At 47.8% G+C, this 20,826-nt stretch overlaps 1 protein-coding gene across 23 annotated transcripts in view; it reads left to right on the forward strand.

Annotated features, from left to right (window-relative positions):
- Nucleotides 1-20,826, forward strand: part of DNM1 (dynamin 1) — a 74,936-nt gene that overhangs the window by 14,444 nt on the left and 39,666 nt on the right. For all 23 annotated transcript variants that reach the window (XR_009552105.1, XR_009552100.1, XR_009552102.1 and 20 more), the window contains exons 2-4: nt 19,257-19,330; nt 19,870-20,019; nt 20,336-20,539. Coding sequence is in view for 16 of the 23 variants with exons in the window: in XM_060200248.1 (XP_060056231.1) it covers nt 19,257-19,330; nt 19,870-20,019; nt 20,336-20,539 (428 nt within the window). In the remaining 7 variants the exon portion in view is untranslated. The remainder of the gene's footprint in view (nt 1-19,256; nt 19,331-19,869; nt 20,020-20,335; nt 20,540-20,826) is intronic.

The raw sequence follows: 20,826 nt of genomic DNA on the forward strand, positions 1-20,826 counted from the left end.
GTACAGTGCATTTTACCCTCCGCCCTTGATAAACATACACCTTCCTAACAACCTGGCAGGCTGGGCTTGAATAGAAAATTTCTGGCTCCTTAAAGTTCTGTGGGGCGATGTGATGTGGAGGTGTGGGGACAGATGACCCCTCTCCCAGGCAGCCCCTGTCTCTTCCTTCTTTATCCTGTACCCTCACATGTGGACACCCCAACAGCCCTGAGACTTCCCCAGCAATGAGGGCAGGCTCTGGGGGGCAACTTGAGGGAAGTCCAAGGCCCCATGGTATGGCCTGGGTGCCTCCAGTGGCCCACCTTGCCTTGGCCTCCAGGAACACTTTGTTCCATGGTGAGAGTGAGACCACAAGAGACCCACAGATCAGAGCCCCATTTCCCGGGTCCAAGGGCAGCGTTGATAACAATTTTCTTGGAACCAACAGGCTATGAGTGGGAGGAACTGACGCCATCATACCAGGTTTTCAGGTGGGAAAAATTGTACAGAGAGGGCAGGGGACCTTCCTATAGTCACACAGCAGTGGATTCCAAGGCAGGACAGGCAATTGCACTGGTCTGCTTCCCCCTTGGGGTGTCCACCCTCTGCAGTCCCACCCCTCTGCCTCTACTTCAGCTTCCCCACACTCTCTTTGGCATTCTTAGCCCTCCCCTGGACTGAACTCTGACAAAGGGACAAGAAGCTATTTGGAGGTGTCTGCTCTGGCAATCTGAAACTACTACAGGCAGTAGGAAAAAGAGGAATATTAACCTTGGAACGTGTTCAAGACAGACTCCTAGATGGCATCTTCCCAATGGCCTGGCCAGAGGCCCTGAAACCAGATTCCTTGTCCTCTGTCACTCCCACCTTCATCCCATTTCTGAGTCCCAGTTCCTGAGTCCGGCTGATTTTGCCCCCTTTCTCACTCCCATACTCCTTAGTCACCACCACCCTTGTCTTTGTATCTGGGGCAGCTTTTGCTTTTGCTTCTCTATCTCTCCTCCTCCTCCTCCTTCTTCCTCTCCCTCCCTCCCTTCTTCCCTCCCTCTGCCAGAGCACTGTTTAGCTGTGGTTGAAGATAGTGCTGGGGATTGAACCTGGTACCTCAGAGCCTTGAGCATGAAAATCACTTGTATAACCACTTTGCTATCACCCGAGCCCCCTCTGCCTTCTATTTTCCATCTGACTGCATGGGACTCTCTGTACTCTTTCAGTCTGACCCTCCTCTGTTTAGAAGTCCCAAGGCCCTCTGCTCTCCAAACAGAGCACTAGCTCCTGAGTTGGGGCCCTGAGACCCATTTTCCCCAGCCCTACTCCCTTGGGTATTTTGCAGCTTGTGGAAAAACTGGGCCATGCCCCCTCTCTCTCCCTGGTGTACATATTCACATACTCTGTTTTCTCAGCCTAGAAGGCTCTTCACTACACCTTCACCCTCCTCCTTCACAGCCAACACCTCCACCAGGATGCCTTTTCTGCTTACTCTATCCGTCTGTGACCTGACTTTGGGTGTGTAGTGTCAGATTTAGCTTGCTCTTGGGATGAGGGGCTGCAGAGGGAGAAAGATCCCACTGCCTTAAATTAAGAGTGCCAAGCAAACAGATTCCAACCACAATAACTATGGAATTTCAGCAACATAATTATTATTTCTTATTGTTATTATTTTAAATGTTCACCAATGAGAGAGAGAGAGAAAAAACCAGAGAATCAAAGCATCACCCTGACACATGCCAGGCATCTAACTTGGTACCTAATACAGTGCCAACACTATCTACTGAACCAATTCCTGAACTGCTATTAAACTAACTTATTTATTTTTTATTTTACTTATTGGATAGAGACAACCAGAAATCAAGAAGGAAGGGGCTGATAGAGAGGTAGAGAGGCAGAGAGATACCTGCAGCACTGCTTCACTACTAACGAAGCTTTCCCCCTGCAGATGGGGACCAGGGAACTCGAACCTGGGTCCTTGCTCATTGTAACATGTGCACTCAACCAGGTGCACCACCACCCACCTCTTGATTTATTTACTTTTTTTTTTTTACCAGAATACTGCTCAGCTCTGGTTTATGGTGGTGCTGCAGATTAAACCTGAGACCTCCCAGCCTGCAGCATGAAAGTCTATTGTGTGAACTGCTTTGCTACCCCCTGGTCCCTGTCACTTTATTACTGAGCCACCCGTCACTCTGGCTCAGAGGCAGCTGACCTTAGCACAGGAAAGAAAGCCACCACCCAGGATGGGGAGAGAAATCACAGAAGGTGAATGCATTTGCCTGTAGTCTGGGCCAGAGATTGAGGGTTCACAGTACTCTCTAACGTACACAAGCACCTAGCATAGAGTTAAGTGCTCAGGTAGCTGTTGTTAAAATTCGGAGGCTCTTGCCGGGCGGGTAACAGAGACGCGGAGACAACGGCTGGGCAGGGAAGCTGTATTTCTTTATTCAGGAACAACGATTCATAAACTAAGACAAATCACCAAACAGAACTCGGCTGTCTCTTTGCGGCGGCACAAGCACTCTCTCTTTCTCTGGAACTCAGGAACCCTCTGAAACTCTGGCACTCTCAAACTCAGGAACCCTCTCCAACTCTGTCACTCTGGAACTCTGGCCGGGTCCCTAGGGGCGGGGCCAAGCGGGCCCGCGAAATTAACTGGACTGATCTAATTCTCTTGGTGGGGGAGAACTAGAACCCAATGTAAAGCATACAACAGGTAGCTGGTGGTATCAACAGGGGAATCCCCTCTGTTAGGTCCGGCCACAACCAGGACCTCAGGACATTTCCCCAGCAGCCCCAGGAGGGACGTGATAGACTGTGTCCCATTTCACTGAAGGGGAAACTGAGATTCAGAGCACGGGAATGATGGAGAGGTGGAGCTGAAACCCCATCACATCAGGCTGCTGGTGATAAGAAATAAGGGTCTCAGAGTAGCTACACATTGGATGATCTGGGGAATGTCTGTGCTTTGCTGTTGGGTGAGCAGAGCCTTCACCTAAGTGTAGACAGAAGCATTCATTTCTCTGAGCTTTACTTTCCTTCCCTGTGAGATGGGAATAGTGGTGACACCAACCTTGGGTGGCAGTGCTAGAGTCAGTCAGGAGATTTCTTCTTCTCTCCTTTCCTCCCTCTTTCTTCCTTCTTTTTTCTCTCTGTCTCTTTTTCCTCTTTCTTTTTAAAAATTCTTTTAAAAATAAATTGATAGTTGGGCGGTAGCGCAGTGGGTTAAGCGCAAGTGGCGCCAAGCGCAAGGACCGGCATAAGAATCCCGGTTCAAGCCCCTGGCTCCCCCACCTGCAGGGGAGTCGCTTCACAGGCAGTGAAGCAGGTCTGCAGGTGTCTAACTTTCTCTCCCCCTCTGTCTTCCCCTCCTCTCTCCATTTCTCTCTGTCCTATCTAACAACAATGACAGGACGACAGGACGACATCAATAACAACAACTACAATAAAAAAACAAGGGCAACAAAAGGGAGAACAAATAAATATGATAAAAATAAATTTATTTATTATTAATTTATCTATTAGATGCAGAAAGAAATTGAGAAGGGGAGGGGGAGATAGAGGGGGAAGGAGACAGAGATACCTGAAGCCCTGCTTCACCATTTGTGAAGATTTGCCCCTGCAGGTGGGGGGACCAGGGACTTGAACCTGGATCTTTCTGTCCTGTAATGTATATGTTTAACCAGGTATGCCATTGCCTGCCCCCTTTCTTTATTTCTTAATTTTTAATTTTGTTTAATTTGATATTATAGAGAGAACTTGAGAGGGAAGGGGCAATAAAGAGGGAGAAAGAAACAGAGACACCTACAAATCTGCTTCACCACTTGTAAAGATTTCCCCCCTGCAGGTGGGGACCATGTGCTTGAACCTGGGTCCTTATACATGGCAATACGTGCACTTAACCAGGCATGCCACCACCCAGCCCCCCCTTTTTTTCTTTCTCTACCAGGGTTTTCTTTCTTTTTCTCTTCCTCCTTCTCCTTTAAAAAAAATATTTATTTATTTATTCCCTTTTTGTTGTCCTTGTTGTTTTATTGTTGTAGTTATTATTGTTGTCATTGTTGGATAGGACAGAGAGAAATGGAGAGAGGAGGGGAAGACAGAGAGGGGGAGAGAAAGAGAGACACCTGCAGACCTGCTTCACCGCTTGTGAAGCGACTCCCCTGCATGGGGAGCCGGGGCTTGAACTGAGATCTTTACTCCGGTCCTTGCGCTTTGTGCCACCTGTGCTTAACCCGCTGCGCTACAGCCCGACTCCCCTTCTTCTTTTTTTTTAATCGGCACCAGGGTTATCATTGGGGCTCAGTGCCAGCTCAGAGTACACCTCTCCTGATGGCCATTTTTCCCTCTCTTTCTCCTTTTCTCTCTCTTTCTTTTTCTTTTTCTTTCTTTCTTTCTTTCTTTCTCTTTCTTTCTTTCTTTCTTTCCTTTCTATTCTATTTGATAGGATAGAGAGAAATTGAGGGGGGAAGATAGAAAGGAAGAGAGGGGGGTTGTATTGTTTTGTGGAAAACTGGGAAATTTTACACATGTACAAACTATTGTATTTACTGGCGACTATAAAACAATAATCCCCCGGGGGGGCAGGCAGTAGCAGTGGTTTAAGTGCAGGTGGTGCAAAGCACAAGGACCGGTTTAAAGAACCTGGTTCAAGTCATGGCTCCCCACCTATGGGGGGGGGGTCGCTTCACCAGCGGTGAAACAGGTCTGCAGGTGTCTCTCTTTCTCTCTGTCTTCCCCTCCTCTCTCCATTTCTCTCTGTCCTATCCAGCAACAGCAATGACAACAATAACAATAAATACAACAATAAGGACAACAAAAAATGGGAAAAAAAACATTAATCCCTCAGTAAAGGAAAAAATGTTTTAAAAAAAGAAAGAAAGAAAAAAGAAGGGAAGGAAGAAAGACGCTTGCAGACCTACATCACTACTCATGAATCACCCCTCTGCCAGGGCCTTCTTCGTTTGGATTTTGTGCCCGCATGTTTCCACTGCTCCTTGGCAGCCTCTTTTCTTTTCTTTTCTTTTCTTTTCTTTTAGCTTTATTTATCTACTAATTGTGTGTGTCCGTCCAGGAGCCACAGCGTCACTCTGGTATGCGTGATGCCAAGGACCAGACTCAGGACTTCAAGCTTGAGAAACCATTGCTTTATCCACTGAGCCACTACCACCCCCAGTCATGCCTTCCTTCCTTCCTTCTTTCCTTTCTTCCTCTCTTTTTAATATAGAGAGTGAGAAATAGAGAGAGAGGGAAAAGGACAGATAACACAGCTGTCATGAAGCGTCCCCTTTCCATAGTGCCCCCATGGGATGACTGGGAGTTGGAACCTGTGTCTGCACACACAGTAATGTGTGCTCTCTGCCGGGTGAGTTATTTCCTGACTTATTTATTTATTGTGGAGCTGGAACTTCACAGCAGTCAGTTTCACTGCTTTAGGCTTGTTTTTTTTTTTTTTTTTTTTTTTAAAGATTTTACTTATTTATTAATGAGAAAGATGGGAGAGAGAAAGAACCAGACATCAGTCTGGTACATGTGCTGCCAGGGATTGAACTCAAGACCTAATGCATGAGAGTCCAAAGCTTTTATCCATTGTGCCACTTCCTGGACCACTGTTTGTTTGGTTTTAATATCTATTTATTCATGATTGAGAGAAGCAGAGCATCACTCAGGTACATGCAATATGGAGATCAACTCCAGATCCCATGCCTGAGTCCAGTGCTTAATCCGCTGCTCCACCTCCCAGGCCTAAGTCAAGGCTTGGGAGGTGGAGTAGACAGGGAGGCAGAGCGAAGGATGGGGGGAGGGTGGGTACCACAGCACTTCTCACTGTGCTTGTGATATCTCCCAGCTGTCACCAGGGTTTGAACCTGTGCCACTTGCAGGCTTCCTACAGGGTGGGTTGTCTTTTTAGTCCAGCTCACATGTCTTCTCTCTCTTCAGCTCTGGTTTATGGTGGTGCTGGGGATTGAACCAGGCACCTTTGGTGCCTCAGGCATGAAAAACTTCTTTTCAGAACTACTATGCTATCTCCCTAGTCCCAGCTCATATCTTTTATTTTAATATTTATTTATTTTCCCTCTTGTTGCCCTTTTTTATTGTTGTTGTTATTATTGTTGTTTTTATTGATGTCATCATTGTTATGTTGTTTTTATTGATGTCATCATTGTTAGATAGGACAGAGAGAAACAGAAAGGAGGGGAAGACAGAGGAGGGAGAGAAAGACACCTGCAGATCTGCTTCACCATCTGTGAAGCAACTCCCATGCAAGTGGGGAGCCAGGGGCTCAAACCAGGATCCTTACACAGGTCCTTGCACTTTGCTCCACATGTGCTTAACCAGCTGCACTACTGTCCGACACCCCCCCCCAGCTCATATTTCTTACACAACTTTAGTGAAATCTAATTTATATGAAGGAAAGTTCACCCATTTTTAACACACAGTTCAATGATTTTTAATGTACTTACAGAATTGTGAGATCATCATCACAATCTAATTTTAGAATATTTTTACCACCTCAGAAATAAACCTTATGATGATGCAGATTTTAAAGCCCCTGGCAGGACTGGAGAGAACTCACCAGGGAGAGAGCACACTTTACCATATGCACAGACCAAATTTGAGCCAGAGTACCATGGAGGAGGTGATGTAGCACCAGAGGAAGCTCCAGTGCTGTGGTCTCTGCATGAAAAAGTGGCTTAGTAGTGTGTATGCCGGAGGCCCAGCTCCACACCCCCCCCAAAAAAAAAAAAAGGGAAATAGCGTGAGAATAGGATAATAGGGGGTCGGGCGGTAGCGCAGCGGGTTAAGTGCACGTGGCACAAAGCGCAAGGACCGGCTTAAGGATCCCGGTTCGAGCCCCTGGCTCCCCAACTGCAGGGGAGTCGCTTAACAAGCGGTGAAGCAGGTCTGCAGGTGTCTACCTTTCTCTCCCCCTGTCTTCTCTTCCTCTCTCCATTTCTCTCTGTCCTATCCAGCAACAACGACAGTAATAACCACAACAATGATAAAAACAACAGGGGCAACAAAAAAGGGAAAAATAGCCACCAAGAACAGTGGATTCATGGTGCAAGCAACGGAGCCCCAGCAATAACCCTGGAGGCAAAAGAGAGAGAGAGAGAGAGAGAATAGGATAATAAAGCCCCTAACAGAGTCTGTGGCCATCCGTGTTGATTATGATGATTGTTACTAACAATAAAATATTTGTAGGAGTTATCAGCAGGTGTTAGAATAATGGGTGATTTAAAAAATGTTTATGTACATATCTATATTTTAAATAATCATGGTAGATCATATATATATCAAGGGTTATTGCTGGGGCTCGGTGCCTGCACTACAAATCCGCTGCTCCTGGAGGCCATTTTTTTTCCCTTTTGTTGCCCTTGTTTATCATTCTTGTTATTATTGCTGTCGTTGTTGGAGGAGGGGAGGACAGAGAGGGGGAGAGAAAGACACCTGCAGACCTGCTTCACCGTTTGTGAAGGGACCCCCCCCCCTTGCAGGTAGGGAGCCGGGGGCTCGAAATGGGATCCTTAAGCGGGTCCTTGCCCTTGCCCTTCGCGCCACATGTGCTTAACTGCTGCGTTACCGCCCGACCCCCTATATTTATATATTTTTAAAATTTTATTTATTTATTTATTTGGATAGAAACAGAGAAATTGAAAGAAGTCAGGGAGATAGAGAGGGAGAGGGAAGGGGGAGGTAGAAAGATAGATGCCTGCAGTATTATTCTAACACTGGTGAACCCCCCCCCCCATGTGGGGACCAGGTGCTTGAACCTGGGTCCTTGAACATGGTAACATGTGGTCTCTACTGCATATGCCATCACCCAGCACTGACTTTTAAAAAAATATTCTAAACATTTGCTGAAAAAAATTCAAAATAATTTTTATAAGTAAGGGGCAAAAGATAAACTATTTTCCATCTTGAAAATATAAAGTCCTGGGGGCCGGGTGGTAGCACAGCGGGTTAAGCGCACCTGATGCAAAGCTCAGGGACCGGCGTAAGGGATCCTGGTTGGAGCCCCTGGCTCCCCATCTGCAGGGGGTTCACCTCAGAAGCGGTGAAGCAGGTCTGCAGGTGTCTATCTTTCTCTCCTCCTCTCTGTCTTCCCCTCCTCTCTCCGTTTCTCTCTGTCCTATCCAACAACAATAACAACAACAACAATGATAAACAACAAGGGCAACAAAAGGGAAAAAATAGCCTCCAGGAGCAATGGATTCATAATGCAGGCACCAAGCCCCAGCAATAACTCTGGAGACAAAAAAAAAGAAAATATAAAGTCCTTTATATTTTATATAGTCCAGGAGATAGCTCATCTGGTAGTCTATACACCTTACCATGCACAAGCCTTAGTTTTGAGTCTCAGGTTTGAGCCTCAGCATCATAACAGAGCAGCATGGCAATGGAGGACACTTAATGGATGGTGAAGCAGTGCTGTGGTGACTGTCTCTGCCTTTTTTCTCTGCCTGAAAACAAAACAGTGAAAACAAATTGAGCCAGGAGCAATGGGATTTGTCATACATGAGGACTTGGCAGCACAAAATAAAAACAATACATAAAAAAAGAGAGAAAGGGAGTCGAGCAATAGCGCCGCCAGTTAAGCGCATGTGGCGCAAAGCACAAGGACCAGAGTAAGGATTCTGGTTCGAGCCCCCAGCTCCCCACCTGCAGAGGAGTCGCTTCACAGGCGGTGAAGCAGGTCTGCAAGTGTCTATCTTTCTCTCCCCCTCTCTGTCTTCCCCTCCTCTCTATTTCTTTTTGTCCTATCCAACAATGACATCAATAATAACAATAACTACAACAATAAAACAAGGGCAACAAAAGGGAATAAATAAATAAATATTTTTTAAAAAAGAAAGAAAGAAAAAAATATAGCCATCAGGGGGCCAGGTGGTAGCACATCGAGTTAAGATCACATGGCAAAAAAAAAAAAAAAAGATCACATGGCATGAAGCACAAGGACCAGCTGAAGGATCCTGGTTCAAGCTCCCAGCTCCCCACCTGCAGGAGTGTTGCTTCACAAGCAGTGAAGCTGGTCTGCAGGTATCTATCTTACTCTTCCCCTCTCTGTCTTCCCCTCCTCTCTCAGTTTCTCTCTATCCTATCCAACAACAACAATAGCAATGAAAACAAGAACAGCAACAAGGGCAACAAAATGGGAAAAATGGCCTCTAGGAGCAGTGGAGTCATAGTGTAAGTACTGAGCCCTGGCAATAACCCTGGCGGCAATGTATTTTTATTAATTAAAATATATAGCCATTAACTTTTGAAAAGGAGTAAGAATGGGGTGGGCATGGTGTAGATAACATAATGGTTATACAAAGATACTCACATGTCTGAGGCTAAGAAGTTCCAGGTTCAACCCTCCACATATGAAAGAGCTGAGCAGTGCTCTGGTAAAAAAAAAGGGGGGGGCAGGTAGTAGTGCACCGGGTTAAGTGCACATAGTACGAAGCTCAAGCATCCCGGTTCGAGCCCCCTCCTCCCCACCTGCAGGGGGGGCACTTCACAAGCAGTGAAGCAGGTTTGCAGATATCTATCTTTCTCTCCCACTCTCTGTCTTCCCCTCCTCTCTCAGTTTCTCTCTATCCTATCCAACAACAACAATAGCAATGAAAACAATAACAGCAACAAGGGCAACAAAATGGGAAAAATGGCCTCTAGGAGCAGTGGAGTCATAGTGTAAGTACTGAGCCCTGGCAATAACCCTGGCGGCAATGTATTTTTATTAATTAAAATATATAGCCATTAACTTTTGAAAAGAAGTAAGAATGGGGTGGGCATGGTGTAGATAACATAATGGTTATACAAAGATACTCACATGTCTGAGGCTAAGAAGTTCCAGGTTCAACCCTCCACATATGAAAGAGCTGAGCAGTGCTCTGGTAAAAAAAAAGGGGGGGGCAGGTAGTAGTGCACCGGGTTAAGTGCACATAGTACGAAGCTCAAGCATCCCGGTTCGAGCCCCCTCCTCCCCACCTGCAGGGGGGGCACTTCACAAGCAGTGAAGCAGGTTTGCAGATATCTATCTTTCTCTCCCACTCTCTGTCTTCCCCTCCTCTCTCAGTTTCTCTCTATCCTATCCAACAACAACAATAGCAATGAAAACAATAACAGCAACAAGGGCAACAAAATGGGAAAAATGGCCTCTAGGAGCGGTGGAGTCATAGTGTAAGTACTGAGCCCTGGCAATAACCCTGGCGGCAATGTATTTTTATTAATTAAAATATATAGCCATTAACTTTTGAAAAGAAGTAAGAATGGGGTGGGCATGGTGTAGATAACATAATGGTTATACAAAGATACTCACATGTCTGAGGCTAAGAAGTTCCAGGTTCAACCCTCCACATATGAAAGAGCTGAGCAGTGCTCTGGTAAAAAAAAAGGGGGGGGCAGGTAGTAGTGCACCGGGTTAAGTGCACATAATGCGAAGCTCAAGCATCCCGGTTCGAGCCCCCTCCTCCCCACCTGCAGGGGGGGCACTTCACAAGCAGTGAAGCAGGTCTGCAGATATCTATCTTTCTCTCCCACTCTCTGTCTTCCCCTCCTCTCAATTTCTCTCTGTCCTGTCCAGCAACAACAACAGCCGCAACACAACAACAATGGGAAAAAATGGCTGCAGGCACCAAACCCCAGTGATAAGCCTTGAGGCAAAAAAGAAGAAGGAAAAGAAGGAGAAGAAGACAGGAAGAGGAAGAATTGGCGGGAAGAGGGTCATGGAAGCAGGAAGGGGGGTGGAAAGAGGATGGTGGCCCAGGAGATGACACAGTGGATAAAGATTTAAACTCTCAAACATAAAATCCTGAGTTCAACTCCCACATCACATATGCTAGAGTGACACTCTGGTTCTCACTATTTCTGTTATAAATAAGTACATGTTAGAAAAAGAAAGGAAGGAGAGCTGCAAGGAAAGATCATAGGGAAATGGTTGTTAGGCATTGACTTGGTGTCCAAGCCTTGGAGCCCAGGCTTACCCTGCCATGAAAATGCACTAAGATCCTGAACAAGACTCTGCCTTGTACCTCCCTTTCCACATCTATGCCATGAGGGTAGGTGATGGTTTGATTAACAGGGTTGTCTCAAGTGCCCTACTGTGTACCAGGGCCAGTGCCAGGCTCTGGGATACAGGATGAGCCCTGTCCTTGCTCCCTGGACACCAGAAGAAGCCAAAATCAGGACTTCCTGGAATGTTTAGGCCTGGGCTGGAAATTCAGGGGTAGTGTGATGTGGGGCAGTGGGAACAGAGAGGGACTTGTTGCCTTGAAGCAGCCTCGCCTCCCAACTGTATTTCTTGGCCTGCCCACTCCCTCAACCCGCTTCACGCCCTGCTTCAACGGGCACCTCGGAGCCCACAGACCTCATTCACCTTGTGCTCCAGAGGCTGGATTTGGCTGGGAATCTCCCAGCTCCAGGCTTCCAGTACCAGCCAGTCCCCAGGAGACCTGCCTTTTGGCTCCTTCCCTATTGTATCGTTTGGTGGCATGGTTCTGGAAACCCAGCTTATGTCTTCAACTTAGTACGTTACAAATCATTCTATTTGTCATTTGTTCAGCCAGGAACCCATTTTACTTATGTGGAAATAGAGGGCTCAAAGAAGCATCATCATTTGTCTATAGTAACACAGCTCCTAAAAATCAGTCCTCAGGGGCCAAGCACACACAACTGAATGCACATACCACGAACAAAGTTCAGGTTCAAGCCCCTAGTTCCCACCTGTAGAGGGAAAGCTTCATTAGTACTAGCATTAGTAAAGCAGTACTATAGTTCTCTCTCTCTCTCTTTCTCTCTCTTCCCACCTCCCCTCTCAATTTCTCTGTCTCTATCCAAAATAAATAAATATTTTAAATCAGTCCTGGAGGGAACTGGAAGATAACTCACTTGGTAGATCCCACACTTTACCCTGCAGAGACTCAGGCTCAAGCCTCTGACAAGCATGAGAGAGCCCCATATAAGGGAAAGCTTCACAAGTGATGGAGCTGTGCTGTGGTGTCTGTCCTTTCTTCCTCTCTCTCTCTCTCTCTCTCTCTTTTTTTTCTTTTTCCCCTCCAGGGTTATTGCTGGGGCTCGGTGCCTGCACTATGAATCCACTGCTCCTAGAGGCCATTTTCCCCATTTTTGTTGCCCTTGTTATTGTTGTTGTTATTGTTATTTCTGTTTTTGTTGTTGGATAGGACAGAGAGAAATGGAGAGAGGAGGGGAAGACAGAGTGGGAGAGAGAAAGACAGACACCTGCAGACCTGCTTCATCACTTGTGAAGCACTCCCCCTACAGGTGGGGAGGTGGGGGCTCAAACCAGGATCTTGACTCTGGTCCTTATGCTTTGTACCATGTGCTCTTAACCCATTAGCTTCCTCCTGGCCCCTGTCACTCAAACAAATAATTCCCCAAGGAGTGGTGGAATCATGTAGGAGCTGAAAGCCTAGCCAAGGGGCGAGGCAGGGACAGGGAGGAATTAGTTTTGGAGACTGGGAGATAGTTCACCTGGTAGTGGAGTACATGCCTAACCATGTTTTTAAGGTCCTGGATGGTACCCAGAGAACTCTATGCATGGTGGAAGGTGTTGTGGTGTATCTCCTTCTCCTCTTTCTCTAAAATAATGAAAGCATAAGCTGGAACCACTGCTCCGTGGCAGCACTGTGCATACAGAGGCCTTGGGTCCATTCTGACATTCAACACTGGGCCTATCTGATGTCACAGCCCAGGCACCAAGAAACTTAAATAAGAATGACCAGCACTGGGTACCCAACAGACCAAGCGTGCTGCTTTCCTGAATTGTGGGTGTTGTTAAAATTCGGAGGCTCCAGCTGGCTGGGCTAGCTTCACGGGCAGGTAACAGAGACTCGAAGACACACAGCTGGGCAGGGAAGCTGTATTTCTTTATTCAGGAACAACGATTCATAAACTAACCCAAACTAATCACCAAACAGAACTCTGTTGCCTCTTTCCCCCGCGGCGGTGCCAAGCACTCTCGAACTCTAGAACTCTGGAACTCTCTCGGGGTTCCTTGGGGCGGGGACAAGCGGGCCCATGAAAACTAGCAGGACTGAACCAATTTTCTTGGCAGGGGGAGAGCATACAACAAATTTTGGGCATCCAATAGCACCTGGGATCAAGGCTCCTGTGCTCTGACCCCACATCTCAGGTCCTAGGGTAGCATAAGGGTCACTTCTTTCTCCCTACTACTCTGACTGACGTCACTGTCTGCTGGGGAGTGTGTAGCTTTTGGAGGTCCTAAGAGGTGTATTTGAACCTCTTTGGGTAGAGGGGAACTGCAAGGGCCTGGGAGCTAGCATAATGGTTATGTAAACAGTCTTTCATGTCTAAGGCTCCAAAGTTCCCAGGTTCAATCGCTCATATTACCATCTGCCAGGTCTGAGCAATGTTCTGGTCGAAATAAATCATGAATAAATGAAGGTGCCTCTGCAGATGGCAAGGCAAGGCAAGGCCTCCTTGGGAAACCACCATCTGCCCCAAATGAGTGGGCAGTGCTGGCATGCCACCCTGTACTCCTCCCACACAGCCACAGGGGCTGGTGGGCCTGGCACACTTTTCTCTGGGTGTCTGTTCTGTCCCTCAGCCCAACCCAGCACTGGGTGGGAGGTGCTGGTGCTGAGTGGAGATGAGCGGAGGGTCGAGCTCCCACTGGGGAGGTTTGGGGGCTGTTTACACAGAGTTTGTGGGACACACTGCAAAGAGAGGACCATGAAACTGCTCAGCCTGCACCAGGCTTGCTCCTTCAATTATTGCCCAGGCACCTACTGTGTGTCAGGCATGGAGTGTGTGCCGGCAGCTCATGGTCTGGCTGGGCTCCAGTGGGGCAGGGAACTAGGCAGCATGCTGGTCCTGTTTTAACGGCTTCTCTCACCCCTGTGCGGCCTCCCAGCTCCTTCTCCCTCTCTGCACCTTTGCCCCCACCTCTGGACAATGATGAGGGCATGAGGTGGTCTCCCTTATTTCCACTGTGTCCATCTAGTGTTTCATAGTCAGAATCCCCAGGTCCACTTGAGTGCTGAGAAGGTGAGGAGGGTTCTGCAGGATGGTGGATACTTGGCTGAAATGTGGGAGTTCTTAGCAAGGAAGTGAGGGCAGGAGTCACACTTGAGCTGCTGAGCACCTACCATGTACCTCGTGTGCGCAAAGCTCTTTCTGTGAAAAGACTCCCATGAACCACCACCCCCAGCCATGCGTGCACACATACATACATATGATACCTGGTTCCTTTTTAAAAGTTATTTATTTATTTATTTTGTTTGACAGAGAGCCAGAGCACTGCTCAGGTCTGGTGTAAGGTGCTACTGGGGACTGAAACTCAGCCTCTGGGCCTTAGGTATGCATGGTGGTGCTTATAGCAGAGTGAATTATCTTCCCAGCCCAGATCCTTTTTATTTTTTAAATGTTTACTTATTTATTTTTGGGGTTGTCATTGGGGCTTCACCCTTCTAGGCCAATTTTTTTCAAATAGAAAGAGACAAAGATGTCATAACAAAAAGCTTCCCTCAGTGCATTTGGGTGGGACTTGAGCCTGAGTGGTACTTTGCCCTGACAAAGCAAGCACACTATCCAAGTGAGCTATCTTGCCTGCCCTAATGTTTCTTACTTTTATTTGCATTAATAAAGGATATAGTTATGAATGAGGAAGAACATCGCCCTGGCACATGTGGTGCTGGGGATTGAACTCTGGATCTCATGCTTGAGGGTCCAGTGTTTCATCCACTGCACCCCCACCTCTGCTTTATTTATTATTATTAATTTTATTTTATCTTTATCTGGAATACTGCTCAGCTCTGGCTTTTAATGATGGCAGAGATTGAACCTGGTACCTCAGAGCCTCAAGCAAGGAAGCCTACTGCATAACCATTATGCTGTCTTCTCAGCTTCATTGCATTTTTATTACCAATTAATTAGAACAACTGCACATTTATTAGGCATTCAGATTTTTTTCATTTTTGTGAATTATGTGGCCACCTTTTATTGAGAAAACTGCCTTGATAGGATTTTTTAAAAATTAAAATGTTGGACTCTCAAGCATGGTGTCCTGAGTTCAATCCCTGGCACTGAATTTGCCAGTGGGATGCTCGGGGTCTCTCTCCCGCTCACCACCATCAATCAATCAATGTATTTTTACAAAGCATATTTATTTTATGAGAGATAGGGAGGGAGACAGAGAAAGAAAGAGACACCAGAGCACCTATCTGCTCCAGTATAGGTGGTGACAGGACTCTAAGCTCATGCATACAAGTCCTGCACCCTACTGGCTGAGCCTCCCAGGTCATAAGCCCGTGATCATTAAACTTGATGGGACAAGAAACCCACATGGGGATTTGTTTAAAATCCATATTCCCTCCTCTCTGCCTCTGCTCCTCAAGATGCTGGCCAAGCACATCGGAGGAATGTGTCTTAACAAGGTGCTTGGGGATTTCAGATGCAGGTGGCCTGGCTTTGAGAACATGAGCCATGACAGAAATGGGGTGCTGTCTCACCAGCCCCACCCTCTTTGAGAGGTCCTCATCTTGGCATTTTGCCCTCATGCATGGCATTGCCCTCTGGTCTCCATTTCCCTAAGATGCTGTCCTTTGAGTAGCCTAGGAAGAGGAGCAGTGACTTGTGTTGCACTGGCCCAGACCCTGCCCCCCACTCCAGCTGGACCCTGGTTCCCCCCCCACACCCCCGCACCTTCTCTGCACCCATCAGAGACCTCCACCCCTCAGGCCTGCTGCAGCCAAGTGAAGAGCTCCCCCTGGGGAGAACTCCAGGGAAGGTCCATGTCTCTGCATGGGGGTGGCTATCTGTGGAGAGTCCTATCCTTCCAAACCCCTCCTGCAGTTCCCATGGCAACAGCAGTTGCCATGATATTTCTGGATACAGAGCTAGTCGGGGAAGAGGGTGGACCTTGGGCTCTGCTGTCCACCCCTGCCTCTGCGAGTCCTATCCTCACCGCCCTGGGGATCCCCCAAACCTTCCAGAGGAGTTAGTGAATAAAGAATGGGATTGGTGGAGTCTGGAAGCCCCCATTATCATTTCCCTCCCCACACTGCTTCTATTCCAGCATATGTGATGCTGCACTGCATTATCTGTTTAATTGTCTCCCCCACCATGCTGCGAGCTCCTCTGACTCATCATCTCCATCTCCAGGGCCCAGCACCAGGCCTGGCAAGAGCAGCTGCTCCTGAACACATCCTAGACTAAATTTCATTGAGTTACATAAAAAGCCAAGTCTAGCTCTTTGGGGTTGGGGGTGGTGGTGGTGGTGGTCGTGGTGATAGCAGAGTTTGATGTGGACTTTCCCTGGCTCCAGCTTGACCCCTCACTCTGTTATTTTTAACTGAGTGACCTAGGACATGTCACTTCACCTCTCAGCCGCAGCTGCATCATGTGTAACAAGATCATTTCCTCTGCAGAGCACTGTTCCAACAACTCAGAGTAAGTCAGACTAAGGAGATAGCACCATCACTAGCACATCATACTTGTGCCTGAGGCCCTGAGGTCTCAGGTTCAAACCCCACCACCACCATAAGCCATTGCTGAGCAGTGCTTTTTTTCAATCTCCCTCTCTCTCTCTTTCATTCTCTGTCTCATTTCTGTACTTAGCCCTGTGCTGGACACTGGGAGACAGTGGTTGGCAAAAGGGCATAAAATCTAGTGTTCAGTAGCTCAGTCATGCAAAAATGAAAAGCATTTGGGGCCAGGCTTAGCAGAAAGGTGCATGCTTCGTATGTGTAAGGCTCTGGATTCAGTCTCCCACACTGCATAAAAACAAGAATAAATAACACAGAACATCATGAATGGAGGAACAGTGCTCTGGGGTCTCTCTCTCTCTCTCTCTGTCTCTCTCTCTCTGTCTCTCTCTCTCTGTCTCTCTCTCTCTCTCTCTCTCTCTCTCACACACACACACACACACATGCACTGAGTATTTGTGGAGGTGACTCAGTGATAGAGTGTAGGACTTACATGCATGAAGTCGAGTTCCAACTCCTGCACCAGACATACTGCCGTGATGCTCTGACCACTCCCTTCTCTCATTATCACTCCCTTCTCACATCGTGTGTGTGTGTGTGTGTGTGTGTGTGTGTGTGAATAGCCTTTGCCTGACATCTAGAAACGAAATGCAGTATTTGTTATCATTTTTCTTCTTGTCTTCTGCATTAGTTGCTGTTCTCTCTGTGGGTGGGGCAGGGTGGGGACAGGGATTAGAAGAGGCCTTTTTGAAGGATCCCGGTTCAAGCCCCCGACTCCACACCTGCAGGGGAGTCACTTCACAAGCAGTGAAGCAGGTCTGCAGGTGTCTGTCTTTCTCTCCTCCTCTCTGTCTTCCCCTCCTCTCTCCATTTCTCTCTGTCATATCCAACAACAATGGCAACAAAAATAAATAAATAATTATTAAAATAGTAATAGTAATAATAATAATAATAAAACTAAAAAAAAAAAGAGGCCTTTTCAGGGGCCAGGTGGTGGCACACCTGGTTAAGCTCACATAGTATGAAGTATAAAGACCCAAGCAAGGATCCTGGTTTGAGCCCCCAGGTCCCCACTTGCAGGGGTGTTGCTTCATAAGCAGTGAAACAGATCTGCAAGTGTCTATCTTTCTTTTTTTTAAGTTTTTAAATATTCCCTATTGTTGCCCTTGTTGTTTTATTGTTGTACTTATTGTTGTTATTGATGTCATTGTTGTTGGATAGGACAGAGAGAAATGGAGAGAGGAGGGGAAGACAGAGAGGGGGAGAGAAAGATAGACACCTGCAGACCTGCTTCACTGCCTGTGAAGCGACTCCCCTGCAGGTGGGGAGCTGGGGGCTTGAACCAGGATCCTTATACTGGTCCTTGCACTTTGTGCCATGTGCACTTAACCCACTGCATTACCTCCCGACTCCCCAAGATGTCTATCTTTCTCTCTCCCTCTCTATCTTCCCCTCCCCTCTCAATTTCTCTCTGTCCTATCAAAAAAAAAAAAATGGAAAAAATGGCCACAGGAGTAGTGGATTCATATTGCAGGCACCAAGCCCTAGCGATAACCCTGGAGACAATAAAATAAAATGGCCTTCCCAGGATCCTAAGAGAAAGCCTTGAATGCAGGACCCTAGCCTTTTCTGTTGTCCCCAGAGCCTTCTATCCCAGAGTTACAGGAGGTTTTGTGAATCCAAATTCAGCTCTGGGTTGGGGGCAGACCTGGCATCTAGCTTTGGCCCTGCCCTTATTCAGTAAGAGCTTGAATAGATCTTGTCTTTTGGGCCTCTGTATCTTTCTATGACTAAAGAAACCAGTCAAATCTCTATTCCTTCAAGCTCCAGTCTGGACCCCCTTTTCTTGGGTCCTGGGACACCATGACCACTTATTCCAACAGCCTGATCCCTGAGGAGACCTTCACCCTTGTGCTAATGCCAGCCCAGGGTGGCTAATGCCAGCCCAGGGTGTGGCCTAGGGTGGGGAGAAGAGCTGACTGGGCAAAGCAAATTAGCACCCAAAAGAGTTATCCTGAGGAACTGCTGAGATTGACATTGTCTGGAGCAGATGTCTAAGGGATAAACAGTCAGAACAAGGGTGGGGTGCAGAGAATGACTTCGAGACCCCTTTATTCAGTCATTCAAAAACTGGATTTCTTAAAAGGCAGGGGGCTTTCACAGCAGAGCCCAACAATTCTGGGCCAAGTGTCTGCCCATCTGGGTAGTAACATCTGAGCCTCAGCAACTTCATCTGTAAAATAGGGAGAATCACAGCATCCACTGCATCAGGCTATTATGTGTGTTACGTGGTCTGCCAAAAGTCTGACATGCGATGGACACTTAGAAAGCCTGAGTGGTTTCTTTTTTATTCACTTGTTTCTTCCTCCCACAACCCCCTCAATCTCATCCTCATCCTCAGACAGATGGGCCCAGGGAAGAGGAAGTGAACTGCTGTCCTTACCCACAACAGAAGGGAGGGAGGAAGTGCAGTTTTGTTTCCTTGATACTCTGACAGTAGGACACTTGGGCATTTCGGTTAGGGGTGGGGGTGCAGAACTTGTGCATCAGTTTCTCCTGGGCTGAACTGCAGTGACTGGATTGGGGCAGGACTTTCCATTCAGAACCAAGAGAGAGCACAGCAGAGATCTGCTCCTTGTTCCTTGGCAGCCCAGATGCATGAAATCTGTGACCCAGGGGACTCGGGGCCATGCCATCCCCCTAAGTGAGCTGAAGCTCTTGAGCTACTGTGGAGAGTTTTGGAACTCCTTGTGGTAGGATAACTGCCCCAAGGACAGAGGGTGTCTCCTCAGACCTTGAACATTCCTCTTTCTTTCCCTCAACTCACTGCAGGGACTTCCTGCCCCGAGGATCTGGCATTGTCACCCGACGTCCCCTGGTCCTGCAGCTGGTCAATGCTACTACAGGTTTGTGCCCTGATCCACTAACAAAACCTCTTCCAAACGTATCCCCAAGAAGGCCAGTACAGCCGCTGGACTTGGTTGTGTGACTTTGGCCGTCGATTCCCATCTGGAAACGGGGCATGAAAATGCACAATGGGGGCTCTGGCGGTAGCGCAGCAGTGAGTTAAGCGCACATGGCGCAAAGTGCAAGGATCCTGGTTCTAGCCTCCAGGGTCTCCACCTGCAGCGGGGGGTGGGGGTGGGGATCTATCTTTCTCTCCCCCTCTGCCTTCCCCTCCTCTCTCCATTTCTTTCTGTCCTATCCGGCAACAACGACATCAACAACAATAATTACTACAACAACGATAAAAAGGGCAACAAAAAGGAAAATAAATAAAATATTTTTAAAAAAGAAAGAAAATGCACAATGAAGACACAGTACTGTGGTGGGGGGGAGGAAGGAGAGGTGAGGATTGTATGTCTATTTCCGATGGGAGAGGGAACCCAAGTGGGATCTGGACCGTGATGCATATACCCAACACTCCTCCTGCTCTTGGGGACAGAATATGCCGAGTTCCTACACTGCAAGGGGAAGAAATTCACCGACTTTGAAGAGGTGCGCTTGGAGATTGAGGCTGAGACCGACCGGGTGACCGGCACCAACAAGGGCATTTCGCCGGTGCCCATCAACCTCCGCGTCTACTCGCCGCACGGTGAGCAAACTGAGCCCACCCCAGCCTTCCAGGCTGCCGGGTTTTGCCTTGACACTTGGAGCCTCTATATTGGTCTTCACGCTTTGCTGGTAACCTCTTTAAGCTCCGAGACTCCAGGATGGATCCTCTGCAAACCTTATTCAGAGCCCAGCCCAACTTACTGGAGACCACGCCCGCTTCGGGACACGCCCCTTAGTGAAACACGCCTCCCTAACCACGCCCACCTCACACACCTGCTCCAAACCCACTCCCCCTCCCCAGTTCCTTCATCCACTCGGCCCTCCCCTGAGCCCCAGCATTTTGCTGCCCCACCTAGTGCTGAACCTGACACTCGTGGACCTGCCCGGGATGACCAAGGTCCCGGTGGGGGACCAGCCTGCCGACATTGAGTTCCAGATCCGGGACATGCTGATGCAGTTTGTCACCAAGGAGAATTGCCTCATCCTGGCTGTGTCCCCGGCCAACTCTGACCTGGCCAACTCTGATGCCCTCAAGATCGCCAAGGAGGTGGACCCCCAGGGTAGGTACTCATCTTGGGGGATGTGCAGGGATCTAGAAGTCAAGTTTCAGTGTGGCAGGAACCATTGGGGAGTACGGGGGCTGGGGGGGGGTCCTAAGCAAAGAGTGATATGTTCAGATTTATGGTTTGAAAAATCATTTGGGGGGACAGGGAGTCAGCACTGCGATTATGCTATAGATTTTCATGCCTGAGGCTCAGAGCCCTTTGATTCAATCCCTGATGCTACTATAAGCCAGAGCTGAGGGTTGCTCTGGTAAAAAAAAATATATATATATATATGTTTATTG

This window comes from Erinaceus europaeus, chromosome 10, assembly GCF_950295315.1.
Source record: "Erinaceus europaeus chromosome 10, mEriEur2.1, whole genome shotgun sequence".
In the NCBI taxonomy this organism is placed as follows: Eukaryota; Metazoa; Chordata; class Mammalia; order Eulipotyphla; family Erinaceidae; genus Erinaceus; species Erinaceus europaeus.